At 36.7% G+C, this 23,472-nt stretch overlaps 1 protein-coding gene and 1 long non-coding RNA gene across 4 annotated transcripts in view; one reads left to right on the top strand and one right to left on the bottom strand.

Moving 5' to 3' along the window:
* Nucleotides 1–11,564: 11,564 nt before the first annotated feature.
* LOC121825748 (uncharacterized) lies at nucleotides 11,565–14,476 on the bottom strand. Its single transcript, XR_013051135.1, has 3 exons — nucleotides 14,276–14,476; nucleotides 13,606–13,700; nucleotides 11,565–12,729 (listed from the first exon to the last, which is right to left on the bottom strand). It is a non-coding gene; the product is annotated as an uncharacterized LOC121825748 (long non-coding RNA).
* Nucleotides 14,477–15,368: 892 nt separating this feature from the next.
* LOC107399882 (sulfotransferase 2A1-like) overlaps nucleotides 15,369–23,472 on the top strand; it is a 33,702-nt gene continuing 25,598 nt past the window's right edge. For 2 of the 3 annotated variants that reach the window (XR_013051198.1, XM_042261997.2), the window contains exons 1-3: nucleotides 15,369–15,649; nucleotides 16,720–16,928; nucleotides 18,566–18,692. Coding sequence is in view for 2 of the 3 variants with exons in the window: in XM_042261997.2 (XP_042117931.2) it covers nucleotides 15,517–15,649; nucleotides 16,720–16,928; nucleotides 18,566–18,692 (469 nt within the window). In the remaining variant the exon portion in view is untranslated. The remainder of the gene's footprint in view (nucleotides 15,650–16,719; nucleotides 16,929–18,565; nucleotides 18,693–23,472) is intronic. The other variant, XM_042261975.2, reaches the window with a different exon arrangement.

Below are 23,472 nucleotides of genomic sequence, written 5' to 3'. Positions count from 1 at the left end.
ACAGAGAGGGAGTGAGAAAGATAGAGATGGAGGGGCGAGAGAGAGAATGGTTTACATGGGCATTCAGATAGTATGCGACGCCCTAGAAACTTGTAGTTAATGAAATAATTTTCAAGAGATTTATTTTTATTTTTGTATATGTTTGTTCATAATCAGAGGAGTATGAATCTGTGTGTGTATGTGTGAGTTTGCATGTGTGTGTGCTCACTGATGTTTGCAGAGTGTCAGTTCCCTGAAGCTGAAGTCACGAAACAATTTGAGCTACTTAATGTGAGTGCTAGGAAACACATGACACTCTTCTAAGTACTTTTTTCTAAGTATTTCTAAGTACTTTTGATTACTGAAGTATCTATCCAGCCCTGATGACATAATTCTGAAGAGTAAGTTATAAAAACAACTTTATTCAAGAAGGAAGTGTAGAAATTTTCACAGATGACATACACAACAGATAATTGTAAATAAAGTAAATAAATATACAAAAGGAAATAGTGGCGTTATGAGATAACAATGGGTAAAAATATACATTGTTCATCATATAAACCTGATGATCAAACTGTCTCTGTTACCCACATAAATCAGAAGTAGAAAAGTAATTCTGCAATATTGTTCTCAAGTTCTCTCAAATGTTCTTTGAAATTTGTGTAACCACACAGCCACACATTCACACATACACACTAGATCATAATTAATAAGATATTTTTACAGAATGGTGTGGGAGGAATGAGGAGGGTGCTTCTAAGTGTGGTATGTTGAGTGAGTAGAAAATTTCTTAATAAAGAAAAATGAAAAAAATAAATTAAAAAACTGATTTTAAAAAGGTATATTTAAAAGAAAAAATAATAGTGTGAAGGCAAGATGGCGGACTTGGGACAATCCAATAATAACAAAGGTAATACAATAAGAAGATGAAAGTGGGAATTCCAGGATATCTATCATCCTATATGCAAAGATGAAATGTAAGTTTCATAGGTGTAGTAAACATTTTATGATCATTTCTTGTAGTTAGGAAATCAGATATCATGTTTAGTAGCTTTTATTGTTAATTTAACACATCCTATATACACCTTGGAAGAGATTTGCAATGAGGAATCATCTAGATTACATTGGCCTGTGGGCATGTCTTTGAAGGAGTATCCTGATAGTTCATTTATGATGTAGAATGATGTATCACATTGTGGGCAGCAACATTCCCTACCCATGGTTGTCCACAAAAGCATAAAGGAAGAGAAAGCTAGTTGCAGGTAAGAAAGCAAGAGTAAACACTTTGTCTTTCTGATTTTGACTGTGAATACAGTGTTTTAACTTCCTACCAAGACTTCTTATAAATGATATACTGTACTCTGGAGTTGTAAGTAAAACAAACCCTATTCTCGCTAAGTTGCATTTTGTTAGAATGGATACACATTCAGATACAGGCAGAATTTAGAATCCCACATAGACACCAGAAAAGAACCACCTCTCAAAATATTATATTTAAATAAAAAATATGTATTGACATTGGCAAGAGAGAAACATTAAGACGAAATTAGAGGAAGATCTGTCAGAATAATAGATTTTAGCTGAGATTTTGAAAAGCAGGAGAAACTGGAAAGCTGTATTTCATGTTCTAAAAGACACCTAATGACAATTCAGATTACCCATCAGAGCTGCTTTTCATTACTGAAGGAGATATAAAATTTTATATGCTAAATATATGCAAAATGAAATTATGACCAACAACATAGCTTTACAAAGCATATTTAAAGGAAAGGAGTCTTTTACAATTAAGAGAAATGTAGGTGTATCCTTAAGAGTGCAACAAACAAAATTCATTTCACCAGTCAACTTGACACAACCTAGAATTATCTGAGAAAGCCTCAGTTAAGATATTGTCTTCATCAGGCTGACAAGTTACCAGGTGTTTGAGATGTAGTCTTCATTGATGATCAGTGTGTTTGGGCCCACAGCATAGGTAGCTGATACTGAGTTGTATAAGAAAGAAACTGAGCATGAAATACAGATGAAGTTAACAAGCAGATTAGTAAAATGGTTTCTGCTTCAGTTCCTTTTGGAGATACTGCCCTGACTTCTTCAATAGATTAATTGTGACCAGAAAGTGTAATAATTTCTTCCCCTACATTGATTCTAACAAGAGTGTTTTTTTCACAGAAACCATAAAGCAAAGTAAAGGAACAGCTAAACAAATAATAAACAAAGGAAAACAGCTCGAGCACATTGGCAAAATCATTAAAATTACAATCATGAATAGGCACCTTTCAGTAGTATCTTCATTATAAAGAAGTCAATTCATTATTCAAAAGGCACAGGTTAGGAGATTATAATAATAAAGTATGAAGTATTTTTTGTTGTACTCCATCATAAAAGACATACGTAACATTAAAGTGAAATGATGGAAAAGGATATTTGAGGCAAATGGAGCTTGAAAACAAGCAATTGTTGCTGATGCAATCTGACAAAATAGACTTGAAAACACATCTAATGAGAAATGATAAATATCACTTCCTACTGATTAAGGGAACAATTCATGGAGGAAACTGTACAATTCCAGACACAGGTACACCCAGTACTACACAGAAAATACTACTAGATGTAAAGCCAAAGTCTATCACCAGGTATCATAGTAGTTCATTCTAAGAATTAATCTTTCATCCCAAAAGAAGTAGACAGACTCAAATGAAATCAAAGGTAAAATGGCCTGAAAAGACAACTATAGAATATTGTATCCAAACATTGCAGAATACAAATTGTTCTCAGAAGCCCAAGGAACTTTCTTTAACATAGATCATATATTAAGACACAAAGAACGCTGGAAAAAATATGGGGAAACTGAAATATTTCTGCTTATTCTACATGACAATGAAATAACTTCAATAAACAAAAGAAACACTGGAAGGTAAAGAAACTCATGGCAGTTTAACAACCCACATCATAATCATGAATGATTTCTTAAGAATCCAAGAGTAGAAATACTCCTATAATAACATGAAAGTTAAAACCAATCAATGTACTTTAATCTGTGAGATGCAATGTAAATAGTCCTAAGAGAGATGATTAAAGGTCAACATGCCTACATTAAAAAATTAAGGAGATTTCTAATAATAAAGTTAATGGTTCACCTTAGGGCTCTGGAAAAAGAACAACTTACATATCAAAATCAGGAGCTGGAAAGAAAGCACTGACATTAATGAAATCAGTGAAATGCAAACAGCTGAAAAGGAAACAAACCACAGAGTCAATAAAATTGATTTTAGTCCTTCAAAATATAAAAAAATATTGACAAACTTTAGATAAACTATGCAAAAGGAAGCATGTAAGCCAAAGCTGAATATGTAAGATTCAAAAATGGAGTCATTATGACAAACAACAGTCAAATTCAGAAAATTATTAGAGTTTACCTTAAGAACATTCCACTAAACTGGAAAAATCTAAGACACATGAATGAATTTCGAGATAGATTAAAAACTACCATAATTAAACTAAGATGATGATTTAAACATTTAATCAAGTATGGATGGGGATAAGGCCCAGTAGTTAAAGCATTCACTGTTCTTGTAGAGAACCAGCATTCAATTTCTAGTACCTGTATAACAATTCACAATGCCATTGCCTAGACTCTTGGGGCACCAGACATTTGCAAGAAACACATACATACATGCAAGAAAATTGCTTCTACACATAAAGTAAAAGGAACCTTAAAATAGTCAGGACTGGCTCTGCCCCTTGTCTGTCACCTCTGCAGTGGGAAAAAGCACAGCAAAGACCATCACTGTATAATTCAGCTACCACTGAGGCCCAATCTAGGGCTTTGAGTTGGGTCACCCCAACATTGTCCCTATCTGTGAGCTAGTGGAAAAGGTGAAAAGGGCTGGTCCTTCAGAACCTAGTCACAGGATATCCATGACTGTATGTGATAGTAACATATCCAAAATGTGTCTAGGTGAGGGTCCAGTATTGATGGTGTAACAGAATACAGAGGCCCTGAACCAGACCAACAGCTCATTGCAATGTACATTATCAGTAAGTAAAGCTGTTTGGGCAAAACGATATACTGTATGACACTCCCCAGTTCCCTATCCCATTATGATGAACAAATAATTAATGGAGATGTGGGAAAAATGGAGTAGTAACGTGGGACAAGTAGGTTGGAACTGAAGGCATGACATGTTTGACTGGTATGAGGGAAGGCTGCTATTGATATTGGAGCATATCCATGCCAAGAGTGTTAGACAAGATTTGGTTTTTGGTTTGTTCATTTTTCTTTTCATTTTAAAATGAATTTACTTATGTATATTTTTACATTCAAGCTATAGTTTCCCATCCCTCCTCACCTCCCAGGAACTCCCCCAACCTCCCTCTGTAGCCAACTCTCAAACCATTCCTTCTATGTTTCTGTTTAGGAATGGGCAGGTCTCCCATGAGTATCAACAAATCATGGCCTATGAAGTTGCAGTAAGACTAAGCAATTCCCCATGTATTTTAAATACAGTTGATATGAACACATTTGAACAATATCATTGTTGTATGATTGCGCATCCTTGGGGTATATGCCCAAGTGTGGTATAGCTTGGTCTTTTTGTGGGTTGATTCCCAGTTTTCTGAGAAACCTCCACACTGACTTTCAAAGAGAATGTACTATTTTCCACTCCCACCAGCAATGGAAGAGTGTTCCCCTTACTCTACCTCCTCTCCAGCATGAGCTGTTTGATATAGATATATAAGATAAAAGGATACATTGCTGAACCTACTTTTAATAAGCAGCAACTTGTTTAAAAATGTTTTACATTGCAATGGATTTTAGTTTATTGATACAAATTTAAAGTTAATTTTGTTATACTATATATGTATTTTTACTCTTATTTAAGGAATTATGTTCATCCAACTCATTTAAATTGTCATAAAACAATTAGTCTTCTATAATAGTCATTCTTCAAGGACTTGAAGTTTTGTCATGCCGGTCTTTCAATTGCTTGGTTAGAGTTAAGTCAAGAATACATTACTTCTACTTTAGTAAGTTAGCCTTGAGCAATGGCATACACCATTTTCCAAGTCCAAATTCCTTTTTCCTTTGTATGGTCTAATATGAACTCTCTAGCTATATGTTGTTTGATAGGTTTTTTGATTTATTCCCTTATAGTCTGTTGAGAAACTCCTGCAGAAGTATTGTAATCAATACATTTTACCTTCTCTCTGTTTAGCTACTTCCCTCATCTTGTGGTCCTCATTTCCCAACTTCTTAAAGATTTTTACATATCTTATATATGTACAAATATAATAGATACATTTATGTTATGTATGTATATATGAAAATGTGATGTATTTATATTGGTATACATATATATCACACCTAATGTGTTGGTTTAATTTTGATCATATGCATATGTGTTTTGAAGTGACCAGTTGGTTGTACATAACATAGAAGAGCTGTAGGCAATTGATATATTTTATTTTTTTATTTTTTTTTTTTTTTCTTTTTTTTTTTTTCTTAACTATTTTTTTTTTTGGTTTTTTTATTATTATTATTATTATTATTTTACAACACCATTCAGTTCAACATGATAGCCACAGAATCCCCTGTTCTCCCCCTCTCGCCCACCCCTCCCCCCAGCCCACCCCCCATTCCCACCTCCTCCAGATCAAGGTCTCCCCCGAGGACCGGGGTTGACCTGGTAGACTCAGTCCAGGCAGGTCCATTCCCCCCTCCCAGACCGAGCCAAGTGTCCCTGCATAAGTCCCAGGATTCAAACAGCCAACTCATGCAACGAGCCCAGGACCTGGCACCAATGCACAGCTGCCTCCCAAACAGATCAAGCCAACTGAGAAGGGCGACAGTCGAGGGAAAGAGTGGGAGATCCTAGCTGGATCAAGAAAAGAGAGGGAGAACAAGGAATAGGAGACCATGGTAAATGAAGACCACATGGGAAGGTGAGAAGGGGAGGAAGCAGAGAGCTAGGGAGGCCCACGGAGATCCACAAAGATACCCCCTCAAAAGACTGCTGGCAATGGTCGCGAGACGGCAGGAACTGACCTACTCTGGTGATGGAATGGCCAGACACCCAAATAGTGATGCCATAAACCCCATCCAAGGACTGAGGAATCTGAAGGCAGACATCCACGGCTGGGCCCCTGGTGGAGCACTGGGAGTCTAATTAGTGTGTATGAAGAGGATTTATATGAGCGAGAATTGTTGAAGCCAAGGTTGGATAAAGCACCGGGATAAATAACCAAATGAATGGAAACACAGGATCTATGAACCAAAGGCAATTGATATATTTTAAATAGAAAAGAGTTAATATTTTTCTAGAAGGAACACAGATGTGAAAGACGATAAAGATGATGCCTGATAGAGCTTATAGGAGAGACTTGCTGTTGGTCCAGTGATAGGTAGCTGCACATAAGTCATTGTTTATTCAGTAATAAACTCAAGTCTTCTGGTTAATATTTAGGCAATTTTATATATACTAGGTTCAGCCTGGAAGAAGGAATTGCAATTTTAAAATGCCTCCAACTGACTGGCATGTAGTTATGTCTTGGCCATTTCTTGGTTAATTATTTATGTGGAAGGACCCAATGCAGTGGTTTTGGAGGCACCTGCCCCAGGCAGTTGATCTTGGTTTGTTTGGAAAAGCAGACTAAGGAAAGTATGAGGAATGAGTTAGGGAGGAGTGAACTTCCATGTGACCTCTTCAGTTCTAAGTAGACATCTGCCCTTTTCCTTTTAGAAGTGACCATCACTTCCTTTTAGCTTGGACAGAAAATTCTGTTTGCTATAGGTTAAACAGTTCTCACTAGAAACCTGTAATTTCAGCTTCTGTAAAATTTGGTCAGTTCCAGAAAAAAAATCTTTTATGGAACATGCATGAAAAGTGCTCCCTGGAATAATTGCATAGACAAGATTATGGCAATGCTTCCTGTTCTATATAAGCTATGGAATGTTCATGATCAGGGATAGACATTCTTGAGCTGAAGCTAGAGTTTTTGTGTCCTGGCTGGTTTTATGTCCACTTCACACAGCATCAAGTCATCTAAATGGAGGGAAATTCAACTGAGAAATACCTCCATAAGATTCAACTGCAATGTATTTTTTTAGTTAGTTCTGGGAATGTCCAATCCATGGTGGGTGGTGCTCTCCCTTGGTTGTTGTTACTGGGTTCCATAAGAAAGCAGGTTGAGCAATGTCATGGAAATGAGCCAGTTAGCAGCACCAATCCATGGCTCCAGCGTCAGCCCTGTATTCTCATTTGAGTTTTTGTCCTTACCTTTTTTTAAATAATGAACAGTACTGTGGAAGCATAAGCTAAATAAACAAATTCCTCCCAAAGTTTCTTTGGTCATGATGTTTTATTACAGTAATTGTAACCCTAATTGTGTTGGATTAGAAGAAAATGGCTTCTAAATGAAGTGGTGCTATTAGAAGTTATGGCTTTGTTAGAGAAGGTGTGTTCTTATTAGACGAAGTGTATCACTGTGAGGGCTGGCTTTGACATCTTGTATATGCCCAAGAAAGATTCAGTGTGTCAGTTCACTTCCTCCTGCTTTCTGATCAACATGTAGCCAGCACCATGTCTGTCTGCATGCCACCATATGCTCTGCCTGGATAATAGACTGAACCTCTGAAATGTAAGCCAACCCCTCAATTAAATGCTTTAGTTTATAAGCATTTCCATAATCTCAGCACATCTTCACAGCAATAGAAACCCTAACTAATATAGAAGTTGTTTCCAGGAGTGAGATATTGGATATTGGTGTGATAGACCTGGTATATATATATATAATAATGAGGACACTTCTCCCATTCTTACAACTTCAGGGCTGTCTTCCCCATAACTCTGCTAACAGGGTTGGCTCTATTGTGCTACCCTGATGAGATTCATGGCCTGTTCTCCTGAATGTTATAGTTGGTAGAGATCATGGACAGTTATCCCACTCTAGTGACCTCTTGGCCTGTTACCCCACCCTTTTTGGGCATTGATGAGTGGTAGGGGAAAGGCATCTTTCCCATGTTCATGCTGCCACACCCAGAATAGTGAGAGAATTCCCAGTGAGTACACCTGGTCTAGCTCCAGAGTGCCAGCACCTGGCCATAATCCATCTTTTGTTTCTGTGTGGAGCTCAATGCCAATTTTGTGAGCATACCTCATGTCTTTCATCTTTCCTCATGTTCCACAGAGGATTATATTAAGGCTTATATTAAAACTACTCAGCCATTAGCTCAAGCTTACTACTGACTAGATCTTACACTTAAACTCAGCCCATTTCTGTTAAACTATATGTTGCCACATTTTCTGTGGTTTTTATCTGTGTACCATTACATGCTGCTCACTGGACTGTGGGTTCGCATCTCCTGACTGACCCTTCCTCTTCCCAGATTCTCCTTGTCTGCTTATTTCACCTATACTTCCTGCTGGCTAATGGCCAAAGTTTTATTAATCCAGCATACAAAAGCATTTTTCCATAGCTCACAGGATAACCAAAAAAGGGAAACACACAAGTATAAAAAGAAATATTGAAAGATCAAGGGGAACAATCCCAGCAGATTGAAACATGAGTATCCTCACAGAAGTGATTTATTTATTGTTACACAAAACATACTTTTAGCAAATCAACTCCCACATACCAGATCCTTTGATATGATCTAGGAGTTGTCTGAAGAACACATTTCCCAAACAATTCTCAGCCATCACATGAATTCCTGGTTTGCCAAGGATGTATTGTGGCTGAATTCTTGCAATGTCTCTGAGCACCTACAGGAAAAACTACTCCATAGAACTCAGATAACAAGCACTGCTTATTTGCAATAGATTATTTCAAAGCTTATGTTAATCATGACTCCAGACTTTATGCCAGGTACAATGGCCCTACTAAATTTTTCATACTATCCTATGTGTCTATTGTGAAATGGCTAACTACTTTAAGGTCCTAAGTATTGACTTCCTCACAATGATGGGCTATAGCATGAAAACATGAGCTTAACCCTCCCTCCTTTAGCTCCCCTTTCTCGGGGTATATACTTACAGCACAGGAAATGAAAGTAAGGCAGGTTCTTAGATCTTAGTTAACTCCCACCCTCAGCACACTGAATCCTGGAGGAATATCAGACTGATGTTGCTAGTGGCTGTTGACAGTGGCTAGAATGAGCACTTTAAAAATGCCATCAACTCAGACATCTAGAGAAAGAGAGAATCATCCCTGTAATGATAAAGAGAGATACAGGCATCAGAAATATGCTGACAGACCACTGACAACTTGATCTGTGGAATGGCCATGATCCTCCCCTCATCTGGAAGGTTAGCTGGCTGAAGATAAGATGAACTGCAGGCATTAAGGTGTTAATCTGTTGTCTTTTCAGATTGGTGGCTCCCTCAATTGTGCAAATGGAGAGATTCTGTTTCTATGCCTGCTCATAGCCATCCATGTTCAGAGGCCGCATATGTTACATGTATTATCCACATAGATGGGATGGCTTTAAGGCTCTATCATAGAATATTAACAGAGAACTCTGACTGTCACCAGCTGGTGATTCTTGGATGTTGGATTTGTGCTCTGGAATGGGAAGGTCCTGAAGAGATGCCTAGTGATTTCACTCAAAGACTTTCCTTATACTGGGATATTTCTTTCTTTCTTTTTTTTTTGCAAAAAGAAATGTTTATATGTTTTAAAGTTTGTATCAAAGTATTTCAGCTTTTCAAGATATATGTTTACATAATTATAAATATATACATTTTGTTTTGCTTAAATTAGCATACAAAGTAGAGGGTTTTTTGTGTGTGTTTTAATTTTATAATTAATTTAATTTACATATCAGCCATGGATTACCCTGTCCTCCCTCCTCCCCCCCCCCAGCTCTCCCACCAGCTGGGGATTCAGCTCAGCCTGGTAGATTCCATCATGGCAGGTCCAGTCCCCTCCTCCCTTCACCCAGGCTGAGTAAAGTGTCCCAGCATAGGCCCTAGGCTCCAAAAAGCCAGCTTATACCCTAATGAGAGGTTCCAGTCCCACTGACTGGGGGCCTCCTAAACAGTTCAAGCTAATTGACTATCTCATTTAGCCAGAGGACCTGATCTAGTTCCATGGGGGCTCCTCAGCTATTGGTTCGTAGTTCATGTGTTTCAAATAGTTTGGCTATTTGTCCCTGAGCATTCTCCAATCATGGTCTCAGCATCTCTCACTCATACAATCCCTCCTCTTTCTCTCTCATCGATTGGACTCCTGGAGCTCCAACTGGGGTCTGGCTGTGGATCTCTGTATCTGCTACCACCAGTCATTGGATGAGAGTTCTATCATGACAGGTTGTTGGGCCATCCGATCACCAGAGTAGGTCTTTTTGGGTTTTCTCTCAACCATTGCCAGTGGTCTATTGTGGAGGTATCTTTGTGGATTTCTGGGGACCCCTCTAGCATTTTGCTTCTTCCTATTCCTTTATTTATCATGATATCTCTCTCCTTGTTCTCTTTCACTATTTGCAGATGACATGATAGCATACATAAGTGACCCCAAATATTCTACCAAGTAAATCAAACAGCTTATAACACCTTCAGCAACGTAGCAGGATACAAGATTAACTAAAAAAAAATCAGTATCGCTTCTCGGCCTTTTGGCTAAGATCAAGTGTAAAACATTAGTAGCCCTCCTACATACATTTGACAAACAGTCTGAGAAGGAAATCAGAGATACATTACCATTTACAATAGCCACAAATGATATAAAATACCTTGTGGTAACTCTAAGTAAGCAGGCGAAGGACCTGTATGACAAGAACTTAAAGTCTCTGACAAAAGAAATTGAAGATGTCAGAAAATGGAAAGATCTCCCATGCTAATGGATAAGCAGGATTAACATAGTAAAAATGGCAATCTTACCAAAGCAATCTACAGATTCAATGCAATCCCCATCAAAATACCAACACAATTCTTCACAGACCTGGAAAGAACAATAGTCAACTTCATATAGAAAAACAAAAAAAAACCAGGATAGCCAAAAGAATCCTATTCAATAAAACAACAACTGGAGACATCATGAACCCTGACTTCAAGCTCTACTATAGAGCTTCAGTACTAAATACAGCTTGGTACTGGCAAAAAATAAATAAAAAACAGACAAGTAGACCAATGAAATCGAATTGAAGACCCTGACATTAATCCGCACACCTATAAACATATAATTTTTGATAAAGAAGCCAAAATTGTACAATGGAAAGAAGAAAGCATGTTCAACAAATTGTGCTGGCATAACTGGATGTCAATATGTAGAAGGTTGCAAATAGATCCATATCTCCCACAGTACACAAAACTTAATTCCAAGTGTAACAAAGACCTCAATATAAATCCAGTTACACTGAACATGATAAAAGAGAAAGAAGGAAGTAGTCTTGAATACATTGGCATAGGAGATCACTTCCTAAATATAACAACAGTAGCACAGACACTGTGAGAAACAATCAATGGGACCTCTTGAAACTGAGAAGTTTTTGTAGAGCAAAGGACTCAGTCAACAAGACAAAACGACAGCCTACAGAATGGGAAAAGATCTTCCCAAACCCCACATCTCACAGAGGGATTTCTCATAGATTTTTCATGTAAGGAATTGCTGCATTTTATTGTTTTCTCCATGAATACAGATTGGTTGGCCAATGTTTTAATAATATTTGATTTATGTTTTAATGCATGCATGTATAACAGTACATGTATGAGTGCCTGCTTATTTATGCATATCTGTAAAAGCTCCTGTTTATCATTGATTGTATTTTATACACTACTCAAGATCTTGACAAAAAGAAAAAAGAACAGAAATATATAAAAGAATATGAGTAGAAAAATAATCACATGATTCCCTTTCAAGATTTCAGTTTGAGGAAATAATGGAAAGTAACATTACAGAATATATCTCATAACAAAAGAGTATCATTTTGAATTCCTTTCTAACAAATTGTTATCATCTGAGAACAAGTTGTGGTGGTTTGAAAGAAAATGGTCCCACATATCACAGATTCTAAGGACTCCTCCACAAAACACTTAGACCGTATCACTAATTTCCACAAGAAAGTATAGCACAAGATCCATGACCTTTTAAAATAACAATGAACATGTTGAAAAAAATAACAAAATAATACTCTTAACAATAAATTAAACTATAGGGACCAGTCCTGAACAAAGAAGTGAAATTAATTACAGTAAATATTTAAGACTTAAAGGAAGCACCTAAAATGAACAAAATAAACTGGGATGACACTCTCCAGCAATATACTCTTCACATATAGGCAAATTTAATATTACAAATATTATTAAATTAGCACAGAAAATCCATAGTAAAATTTTGTCAAAATTCTAATTTCGTTTATTTTAAAAGGTGTTTCAATTTTATTTTACTTTTATTTTTTGAGTGTTTTACTTGCATGATTATCTGTGTGCCTCTTGCATTTTGGGTGCCTGTTGAAACCAGGAGAGATTATTGGATTCCCTGGAAATGCAGCTACAGATGGTTGACAGTGACATATGGGTGACAAGAATGGAATCTGTGTTCTTTGGAGAAACAAGAAGTACTCTTAACAACTGATCTACATTGTGCCTCTCCCATTTTATGGTCTTCTTATAAGTGAGAAGATTTTCCACAAAATCAATGGAATATTTACATCTCACAGGCCTAATATCTTGTTTCTTCACCCATCACAATTAAGATTTGTTTGTTAGATAGGGTTTCTATTCCTTTGAAGATGCAAAATGACTTCAGCAACACCTATAAAGAAATATATTTAAAGGGTGGTTAGTTTACACTTCAGAGGGTTATCCCATTATTCTTATGGTGGCATGAATGGTAGCAAGCAGACAGATAAAATACTGAATCTGTGAGTCCTCACATCTTTATGCAATAGCAACAAAATGTGGTCTGAATCTTTGGGTGTAACTTGATCATTTGTGGAATCACAAAGCCCACCCCAACAATGTCACACTTCCTCCAACAAAGCCAGTCCTACTCCATCAAAGTCATACCACTTAACATTACCCCTCCATTTGTTGGTCATTTTGTTTCAAACCACCAAAATTTGGTATCAGATAATAATAATTAGTTAGAAAGCAATTCAAGTACTATGCAAGAGAAACCTCCTTTTAAGTTATTGGTCAGGGTAATCCATGAGATTTCCAAAACCGTATCAGCTAATGTTGCCCTCGATTGTCTCAGAATTTGAAAATTCAACTCTTTTGCTAAAGTCTTGATGTACTTCACACATAGAAATTGGGGAAATTGAACTGAACGTGACCTGGAACCTCTTTCCTGAAAAGTGGTTTCAAAAGTGAAAAGCTTCAAAGGGAAAGGATCAATCACTAGACCTATCCAGATGTATTGTCTGGGAGCCACAACAATAACTGGACTAGCAAGACATTCACAATGGTGAAATAGTGGAACTTTCATCTTGGGGTTTCAAGGGCTGTCTAATTGGACTTAAAGCACATTCACCAAAAGGTAAGCCACGTCTGGTACAGAATATATAGACAAGCAGTTAGGCATAGATCCAAGAGGTGAACCTGCCACTGCCAGTTTAACTAACCAGCATACTTTCTAGCTGTTTTCTAAATACCTATATTTACACACACAGGTAAATATAGTTCTCACCCCTCATCAAAGAAGCTTCTTTTTGCAATATATGGAGACTTTCACAAAGTTCCACAAATAATTCACTGTAAAGTACCCAACTCCAGTTGACACATCTGCAATGAATATAGGGAAAGGGGGCTGGTTAAAGTAACACAACCTGACCCTGGAGCCCAGAATCAGGGAAAGAAGCACAGTCTTGATCTGGGAACTGAGCCAGAGAAAGAAAAATTATCCCCAGACCCAGAACCTAACAAGCAAGCCCTGACTCTGAAACCAATACGAAAGAAACACTCTTGGTCCCTAGAATCAGAGTCAGTCAAAGAAATATGCCCTAGCCTTGCAATTAGTGTCAAAAAGCCAAGAAAGGCCAGTAAAAGAAACACAGTTTGGCTCTGAGATCAAGGCCAACTCTGCCCCTAACCCACAGAACTAACCAATCTATGAGCAGAGGAAAAAACTAACCAATATTTGGTTGACTCCACCCCCAAGATATTCTATATAATGCACCCTGCATGTTCAATTGGGGGCTATTCTCTAAACCTGGTAGAGGCAGCCACTCTCCTGGACTACTCCCTCCCATATAAATTTCTTTCTCAAAAGAGTTTTAGGTGTGGATATCATAATTCACCCTTTCATGCTGAGCTGTCCTAGAAGCTCCAGGCCTGACTCTCCTGAGCAGTCAGAATACCTTCCCTTCCAGGGCTGAGCTGTCTCATTGCAGATCCAGCCATCAGAGCTGTCCTAGCAGCTCAAGATATCTGGGAGACCTTCCCCTCCAGGGATGATCTGTCCTAAGCCAGTCAAGGTATTTGGGATACCTCCAGGGCTGAGCTATCCTGTCAGCTTGAGGTGTCCCAGATACCTCACCCTCTAGAGCTGAGCTTTCACAATGCAGCTCCTGCTGTCAGGGCTGTCCTAGTTGTCACCTGACTCTCCAAATAGTTAAGATACCTTTCACCCAGAGTTGCAAAATTTATAATTTGGTGCCAAAACCTAAGACCAAAACCACAGAGTTGCAAAAGTTACTTCCATTTTGGTGCCCAAAACCAGGACCAAACTCACAGAGTTTCAAAACTTTTATACAATGAATCTGTTCTACCTAAGGTTTGTGAAAAACACAGAGCCTGAGGATATCTGTTGATAGGATATATCCTACAGACATGACAGAGCAAACACCTTTGAACACTCACCAGTATATTTATACAAATGAACCACCATAATGGCACAGTTTTTACCCAAATAATGATAGGGAAAATTTTACATTGTCTTATCCATAGAGGAAAAAACAAACACAACAAAACAGGTCAATGAAGGTATTATCAACTGCCTCAGGAGGGGAAATCCCATATTGGTTATTCAGTTCCTAGTGCTCATCTAAGGATATATTCACATACAAAGAGAATTAAATGGACTCTGTATGGTATGTAAATGTGTGATCATATCAACATAGCAGTGAAAATGAAAGAAGGGATCATGAATATGGGAAAGAGAGGAAGGCAATGGAGGGGAAAATGAGGCTGAGGTGTAGTACATGACAACTTTTTTCAGGGCAACATTTTTTATGCCCTTTGTAAATTTTTTGCACATTTGAAACCATTGGGAATGCTTAATTGTATTAGAAAATATTTTAACTAAGCCTTATTTCAATCTCTAAGTACTTGTTATTGAGTTTCTGGTTTGGGGTCATGACTTCAGGCTCACAATTTTCTAGACCAATCTCTGAATAAGTTCACAGTTGCTTAATACAGCAACCTTTGACTGGTTTCTGCAAATGGTATTTCTTCCTATCAGCAGAACATTTCTGTACAATCTTTGGGATGTTAATGATTTTTTTTCCTGCACTATAAATTTTACCTCTCAGCATTTGCTTTAAGCTGAAAAGGGGATCAATGCCAGAATTCTCATAGCACCAAAGAAAAAGTTTTTGGGATGTCAGCCTACTTTTGGTTTGAGGGAATACCTTTCTCTGATATATTGTATAAAAAAGAAATTATTGAAGAAAGCCTTAATAAGTTTGTGATCAGAGATGAAGACTCAGTCATAGTGAGTTATCCTAAATCAGGTAAGGAACATCATTTAGGATGATCCTGAACTGTCTGTGGAGGTTTTGGGCTTTAATCATCCATCATTTAGGTGGTGAATGGAATGATTTATATATCTCATGTGTTCGATGGTTTGTGGGCTTGGAGAGCTGTATCTGAGAGCATTTTCACTCAGAGGAAGAATTCTAACCTAAGCAATGTAGTCAGTGGAGCAGCTCAGGCACTAGCAGTGCCTGAGCTGATCCTTGGGGCAATGACAGTGTTTCCTAAAGCATATTGTGGTATTTGTTTCTCTCTGGGTGGAAGAGATAATGATGCAAATAAACAGATAAAAGAGCATCAAGGAAAAAGTTATGAATGTAAGAATATGTGGAGGAGAGGACAGTCAGGTAGAAGAATTACCATGGACCTTCTTCAAGTAGAGGAAAGAGTTTCAAAACTCAAGGAAGCAAGAAAGACATCATGTTCATTTGGGGGAGGAGTGTGGTAGGTGGCAGAAGCAGTAAATATTGGTTAAGTATTAGGTTGCTAACATCAAAGGGCAATAACATGGAAAATCTGACAGTGGACTGCATGAAAACGATTCAGATAATAGCTCAGAAGAATAATGCTAGGGAAACACTGACAAATGAGCATATAATCACAAATACATTTGTGTATGGTAAATTGACCATGGAATTTATTTAAGCTAAAGAGAAGCAGTACTAATACATACAGTGCAGGATGGAATGCATCTTAATGACACTGTATTAAATAAAATGTTCCAGTCTCAAGGACAGATACCATGACTGCATCCCTGACAAATATCTGGAATAGTTGAATTCACTGAAACAGAATGGTTCTTGACTGGAGGAAATGTTCAATAGGCAGGTGGGGTTTACTGAATAAAGATTCTCAGATTTGTTAGGTGAAGCATTTTTAATCTTCTGGAAGAATATATTTTGTACTTACACGATGTGGATATTGCAAATACCACATGCTTTTGTGCTTGGAAACAGCTACATTGTAAATTTTATGCTTGTATATTCTATTTAAGGCTTTTCAGAAGTTCTCTTGAAATGAGTGACAATAACTTTTCTTTCTTGTTCAGGAACTAACTGGCTGATTGAGACTATCTGCTTAATTCAGACCAAGGGAAATCCCAAATGGATCCAATCTGTGCCTATCTGGGATCGCTCACCCTGGATAGAGACTAAAAGGGGATTTCCAATATTGATCAATAAGGAAGGACCACGCCTCATGTCCTCCCACCTCCCTTTCCATCTTTTCCCCAAGTCTTTCTTCAGATCCAAGGCCAAGGTCAGTGTCCAGTGGTTGAGAAATCTTTGGTCAAATGCTCATTGAACTTACTCTACTGCATTGGGCCCTGGACCTCTGCCTGAAATGCATTCTGTGTAGATCTGGAGAGGGAAGTTTGGATTCTCATGCACTAGGTGATGCTAATCTGTCCCCTCCTCAGACTGTATCAGAGTACCAGGATATCAACCATCTCTCAGTGATCCTGGGCAGATAAAATGCAAAAAACAAAAAACCTGTGTTATCACAGTAGGGCATTCAAGGACTACACATGCAAGACAAGTAGAGCTCAAACTCTAGTGTACAGTGGATATTACTGTTTTGTTGTCATCAAAGTCATTTAGCTAAAATTGATTCTACATATAGCTGAAACCTAATGGGTGAATCACCCAAGCAGAGTTGCTCATAGGGGAAGCAGCCTATACAGGCACAAATGCTGTAATCTGGGAGATTGTTCAACAACCATGGCTTATCTGTATCCATTGTGTCTTGCTGTCCATTAAGACCAGTAGCCACAAAAATCACCAACATCACTGATAGGGGATCTCCTAAAGGAATCAGAAATAACCAGGTTCTGATACATTGTTGCTTATTGTTAATAAGAAGGTTTTGTAGAAGTACCCATACCCAAGAACCTACAAGTATTTATGCTTAAAATACAAAGACAAATGCAGAAAATAATCTCTCTTGAATCTATCACAATGAAGTTGTGATTATAAAGCTATATTTATGTGTCTTATGTAGATTTAGAAAACTTGTATCTGGAGAAATTAAGGCCTAAAAGATGAATTATATATTGTCACAAATATTGGGACAAAATATTAATTTCATTTCATTAATTTTTTGAAATTATTTCTTCTGTTTTTGAGATTACATTATAATTACATTATTCCCCCTTCCTCTTCCTATCTCCTAGCTTACCATCATACCCCTCTTTTCTGTCTTTCGAATTTGTGTTTTTTCATTATTTGTTGTTACATCTGTATATGTATCTACATAGTCCTAAGTATCTTGGTACAATCTGTTCAATATGTACAATGTTACTTGTATTATGTTTTCAGGCCTAAGAAATTGGTATTGCATAACCAATTGCTATGCTTTTCCCATTTTTTTCCATCTCAGCATTTTTTAGGTGCTCATGGCTCTTTGTGTTCACCATTTTGCAATGAAAATATTAGCATTAAAGTCTGCATAATGATTCTTTGAGAGTTTTCTTTATAGTTACAGTTACAGAAAACAATTAGTTTGTCATTTTTAAGATAAATTTAGCTTAGTATGCATTGTTCTGTATATATAAAATATTCTTTCAGAGTGGATGGATAGGCAGGCTTTCACCCTGTAAAATATTGATCTTTACAAGTATTGAATCAATCTTGTCTTTTTATTGTTGCTGTTGGTTTTATTAAAGTATTACTGAACTCAGCCATTTTGCTGTTACATTTTTGTAAATCAAATAAAATATAAAAGAAGATTTTGATAAATATAGACATTTTGCACTTGTGTTCATATTTTGTTCAAATAAGAATAATAAATACTTTTGGAAACCTCATTGATATTTGATTGACTTTTCATATAAACTAAGCCAGATCAAATTGGTTTATGACTATATTGACCTTCATTTACATGTTTTTTCATTTAAGGTGATCTATGTCATCAGAAATCCCAGATATATTCTTGTGTCTGGATATTTTTTCCTGCGTAACACAAACCTTATTGATAATCCAGAGTCACTAGGAACTTACATTGAATGGTTCCTCAAAGGAAATGGTGAGTGTCCTGTTAAATATAGGGGTTGAGGGAGGCTCAGTTACATTTATAAAGACAAGACGAGATACAGATTAGGCTGGCCATGAATTCTCTATGCAGATAGGGATTACCTGGAAGATCTGCTCCTCCTCGCTGTACTTCATGCGTTCTAAGACTATAAGCACTCACTTCAATATTCTGTTTATTTAATCATAGGATTCAACCCCCAAGTCATTTATGTTATCTAACTTGGTTACAACTCAAGCCTTTAGTATATTCTATAATTTTCTCTTGGCTCCATCTTATTCCTCTACACTCTACCAACCTGTTGACCCAAGGATCATTACTATCACAAACCTAATTGTGAAGTCTTCCTGTTCTCACAAGCCACTGCATAATGGCACAGCTACAGCTTGACCTATGACTAACCATCCTGGCAATATTTGGAGTATCTAGTCTTTCTAGTACTAAGGAAGATGTTATACCTTGTGGTTAACAGAGCAACAGTGATAGCAACAACACTAGGACCTATTTCCTTCTCATCATGAATATTTGAACATGATGACTCTATCAGATGTGAAGTCTTATCAATCAGAAAATGATTGGTTACTCTGATACCACAATTGCAGTTATTGCACCAGTGGGTGTATGTTGTATGGATGGTTGAACTATAAATATCAGTGTCCATAGTTGAATAATATTATTGACAAGAATCTCCCACTAGAATCCTACATAAACCTTTTGTTACAATGAGGGCTATTCAGCAGAAAGGCATATTTCAGCTCATTCCCAGTTTTCTTCCCTTATGTTGTCTGACAAGACTATGAGATTAGCTTTAGGAATAGGATCTTAGCTGGACAGTGGTGGTGCACATCTTTAATCCCAGCACTCATGAGGCAGAGCCAGGTGGGTCTCTGTGAGTTCAAGGCCAGGCTGGTCTATAGAGCAAGATCCAGGACAGGCACCAAAATTACACAGAGAAACCCTGTCTCCAAAGCCAAAAAAGAAAAAAAAAAGAAAGAAATAAGAAATAGGTCTTACCAACCAGTTTTGAGGACAATTGACAATAGTGACAATTGCCTACATTATTTGGATCCCCAAGCCCATTTTAGTCAACAATTCCTAGGGTATCCCAATAATAGCAATACAGCTTTCATTTTATAACCAATAATTTTTGGGAACATAAGTATCTGCTCATAAAAGCTTCCTTGATTTAAACTCTTTAATAAATTTTTAAATGAGCTTACAAACTAATGGCATTTTCCTATATTCTGGGTTTTGGTTAATTCTATCCCCAATTTACCCACCCCATCTTTGCATAAACACAATCAGTCTCTTACTCCCTTCCTTCATATTGATACCATATGTGCCCTGGTGCTTCTCTCTCCTTAAGGTCTCTTTTTTCTTGCTACTCTTCTAATGTTTCTTTTATCCCTTCCTCTCCTTTATATACACATCAAGGTAAACATGCTAAAAATTTGTCTAGAATCCAAATATGAGACAAAAGATGCAGTGCTTGTCTATCTGTGCTTGTGTTAACTCATTAAGTATATTTTCAAGTTCCAACTATTTTACTGTGAATTTTGTAATTTCATCTTTAAAACTGAATGAAATTGTATTGTGTGTACATATCACAATCTCATCTATTTTCAGTTGATGGGCATCTAGGCTAAAACTGTTCTGTAGCTGTTGTGAATAGAGCCGCAATTAGCACAAATGTTCAACTACCTATGTATTTGTATATATATAAGTCTATAGTAGTATATACTGACATAGTTTGAGTATATACCTACGATTTGATAGCTGGGTAATATGGAATGTCTGTTTTCAGCTTTTTTAATGCTTCTCACAGTGATTTAAATAATGACTGTGCAGTTTTCAGTACCAACAGTGTTTTTCTTTCCCCACAATTTTTCTGAAAATTAAAAAAAATTAAAAACTAAATTTTATTATAAAGCAACTTGCACATAAATAAAAACCAGATTCACCAAAATTATTGAGACCCAAAGTCTATACAATTTAATGAATTTATATACAGTTTGAATTGGTATGCAAAAGGGAAGCTGGGAAAATTCATATTAAACATTATACTTTCAATATTGCTTATATTCCACCCAATTTTGGGCCACAAAACCCCCAAATCCATGAGAAATTTAGAAAAAGAAAAACATTACCTATATTCTCATTCAACAGTGTTGTCCATTACTTGCATCTACTCCTTTCACATCCCTTTATATTTAAATTATCTTCTCTTTTCAAACATTTTCAACATGCACTTCCAACATTTATTTGTGTTTTTTTTTCCTTTTTTGTCTTTCTTGTTGTTTCTGAGACACATTTTCTTTATGTTACAACTCTGGCATTTTTTCTTTTAGAAAATAGTGGCCATACTGACATAGATAAGATGGACTCCTGAGTAGTTTTGAGTTTTTATTTGTATTTCTTTGATAGCTAATGTTGATGAACACTTTCAAAATTCATATGAGGCATTCCCTTTCTTTTATGGTATACTTTTTAGTTCCATACCACAGGTTTTCATCCATTTCTTTCTTTATGTTGAATATTTTATTATCTTTAATTCTTGTTAGATACTAGATACACATTGTCTGGAAGCATATAACAGGCAAAGCTTTCTTCCATTTTATTAGCTAAATCTTCACATGATTAATGATTTTCTTTGGTTGATAGAAATCTTTTTTAATTTCAGGGAGTCCCACTTGTTGAGTATTTGCCTTGTTTTCTGAGTGAGATGAGTAGCATTTAGATGTCCTTACCTGTGATTACCTCTCAAAGTGCACTTCCTGTATTTTCCTCAACTGTGTCAGAGTTTTCAGAGTTTTGTGTTGAGGAAACTTCTTTTGAGAGTCTTGATACATTTAGAATTGGTGTGAATGTGTGTTTGCGTGTGTCTTTGTGTGTGTGTGTGTGTGTGTGTATATGTATGTGTGTGTATGTGTGTGTGTGTGTGTGTGTGTGTGTGTGTGTGTGTGTGATGAAGGATTAAGATCGAAATTCATTCTTCCACACATAGCAATATAATGTCCAAAATACCATGTACTGAAGATACCATGTTTTCGATATTTTGTCAAAAATACAGTGCCTGCAGCTGTGGATTCTTATGTCTTGGTTTTCTATTCAATTAATCCACACGTTTCTTTGGTGTCAATGCTTTGCTGTTTTCATTACTCTATCTCTATAGTATAACTGTAAATAAGGAACTATCTTTTTCCAAGGTTGCTTGACTATCTGGAATTGTTTGTGCTTTTGTATGAATTTATTATTGAATTTGTTCTTTAGAAATTACAAAGATATATACATTATATTCTGCTTATTGAAACCCTTTTCCCTATCTTATCTCCCTCTCACCTTTAGTAACCCCCATTCCCTACAGTTCTCTTTTATAACTTTCACATCTCTTTATTGGTGACCCATTCAATTTAACCATGATTTTTATCTTCTGTGGGAATGTGGGGTTTTGACTACCAATGGAAACCTAGTTGGCACCTCACTGGGGACACAACTGAGGACAGTGACTGCCTACCACCCAGAATCATTCAGTATTCATAATTTCATTATGGAGTTGTAGTGTCCAGTTAGTATCTTCATCACAGTATGATACCTCATTTATGAGCAAGTCTTATGCAGAATCTTTGCAGCTGCTTCAATTGCTTTAAGATCATGAGTACACTTGTTCTGTCATGCCCACATGTCAGCATTTTCCATCCCTTCTTTTTCTTTTTTTCAACTTTTACATTATTTACACTGCCTCTTCTGCAATGATCCCTGAGGATTAGAGACAGTTCTGTAATGCTGAATTTAAGAATGAACATCCAACCATTCCATAATAATTTGAAGATTATTAATTTTTATTTCTATGAACAACACTAAAATCTAGATTGGTATTGTACTGAGTCTGTTCATTGTTTTGGTAGGATGGACATTTTTATAACATGAATTTCTCTAGTATGTGACCATGGGAACATTTTTCATCTCCTAATATCTGCATAAGATTCTGTCTTCAATGTGTTGAGGTTTTCAGTAATCAGGGCTTTGCCTCCTGGGTGTATTCATTACTTTTCTATTGCTGTGATAAAACACCATGAACAAGGCAATGTATTGAAGGAATGCTTTGTTTGGAACTTATGCTTGCAGAGTGATAAGAGTCAATCATTACCATTACAGGAAGCATGGCCTCAGGGAGACAGGAGGCATGGCATGGGAGTAACACCTGAGATCTCACACCTCAACCCACAAACAGGAGGCAGAAGGAGAGCAGTTGAAACAGTGCTAGTCCTTGAAACCTTAAATCTCACCCCAATGACATATTTCCTCCAGCAAGTTCATGCTTGCTAATCTTCCCATAAAATGCACCATCTGCAAATCAAGTATTCAAATCTGAACATTATATGGGACATTTTAAGAGGCCAGCACAAATGTTTAGAATTATTCTGAGGTATTTTCTTTAGACATTTGTTAACAGACTGATGTTTCTGAATTGTTTCTCAATTTGTTCATCATTGGTATAGAGAAATCTATTTATGTTTGTTTGATAATTTTGTACCCTGTCACTTTGTTAAAAGTCTTTATCAGATCTAAGTGATCCCTGCTAAACACTTTCAGTCTAGCACTGATAGAGTTGTATCACTCAAGAATAGGTACTTTGACTTGATTTTTTCTTATTTGTACAGCTTTTATTTGTTCATTTATCTTTTTTTCTATCTTAGAATTTGGTACTATATTTAAAAAGAGTTCAGCCATTTTAATATCCTTTGATAAGTTCCTGAATATGTTAACAAAGTAA

This window comes from Peromyscus maniculatus, chromosome 1 (genome assembly GCF_049852395.1).
Source record: "Peromyscus maniculatus bairdii isolate BWxNUB_F1_BW_parent chromosome 1, HU_Pman_BW_mat_3.1, whole genome shotgun sequence".
NCBI lineage: Eukaryota > Metazoa > Chordata > Mammalia > Rodentia > Cricetidae > Peromyscus > Peromyscus maniculatus.
This window is presented reverse-complemented; position numbering and strand designations above follow the sequence as displayed.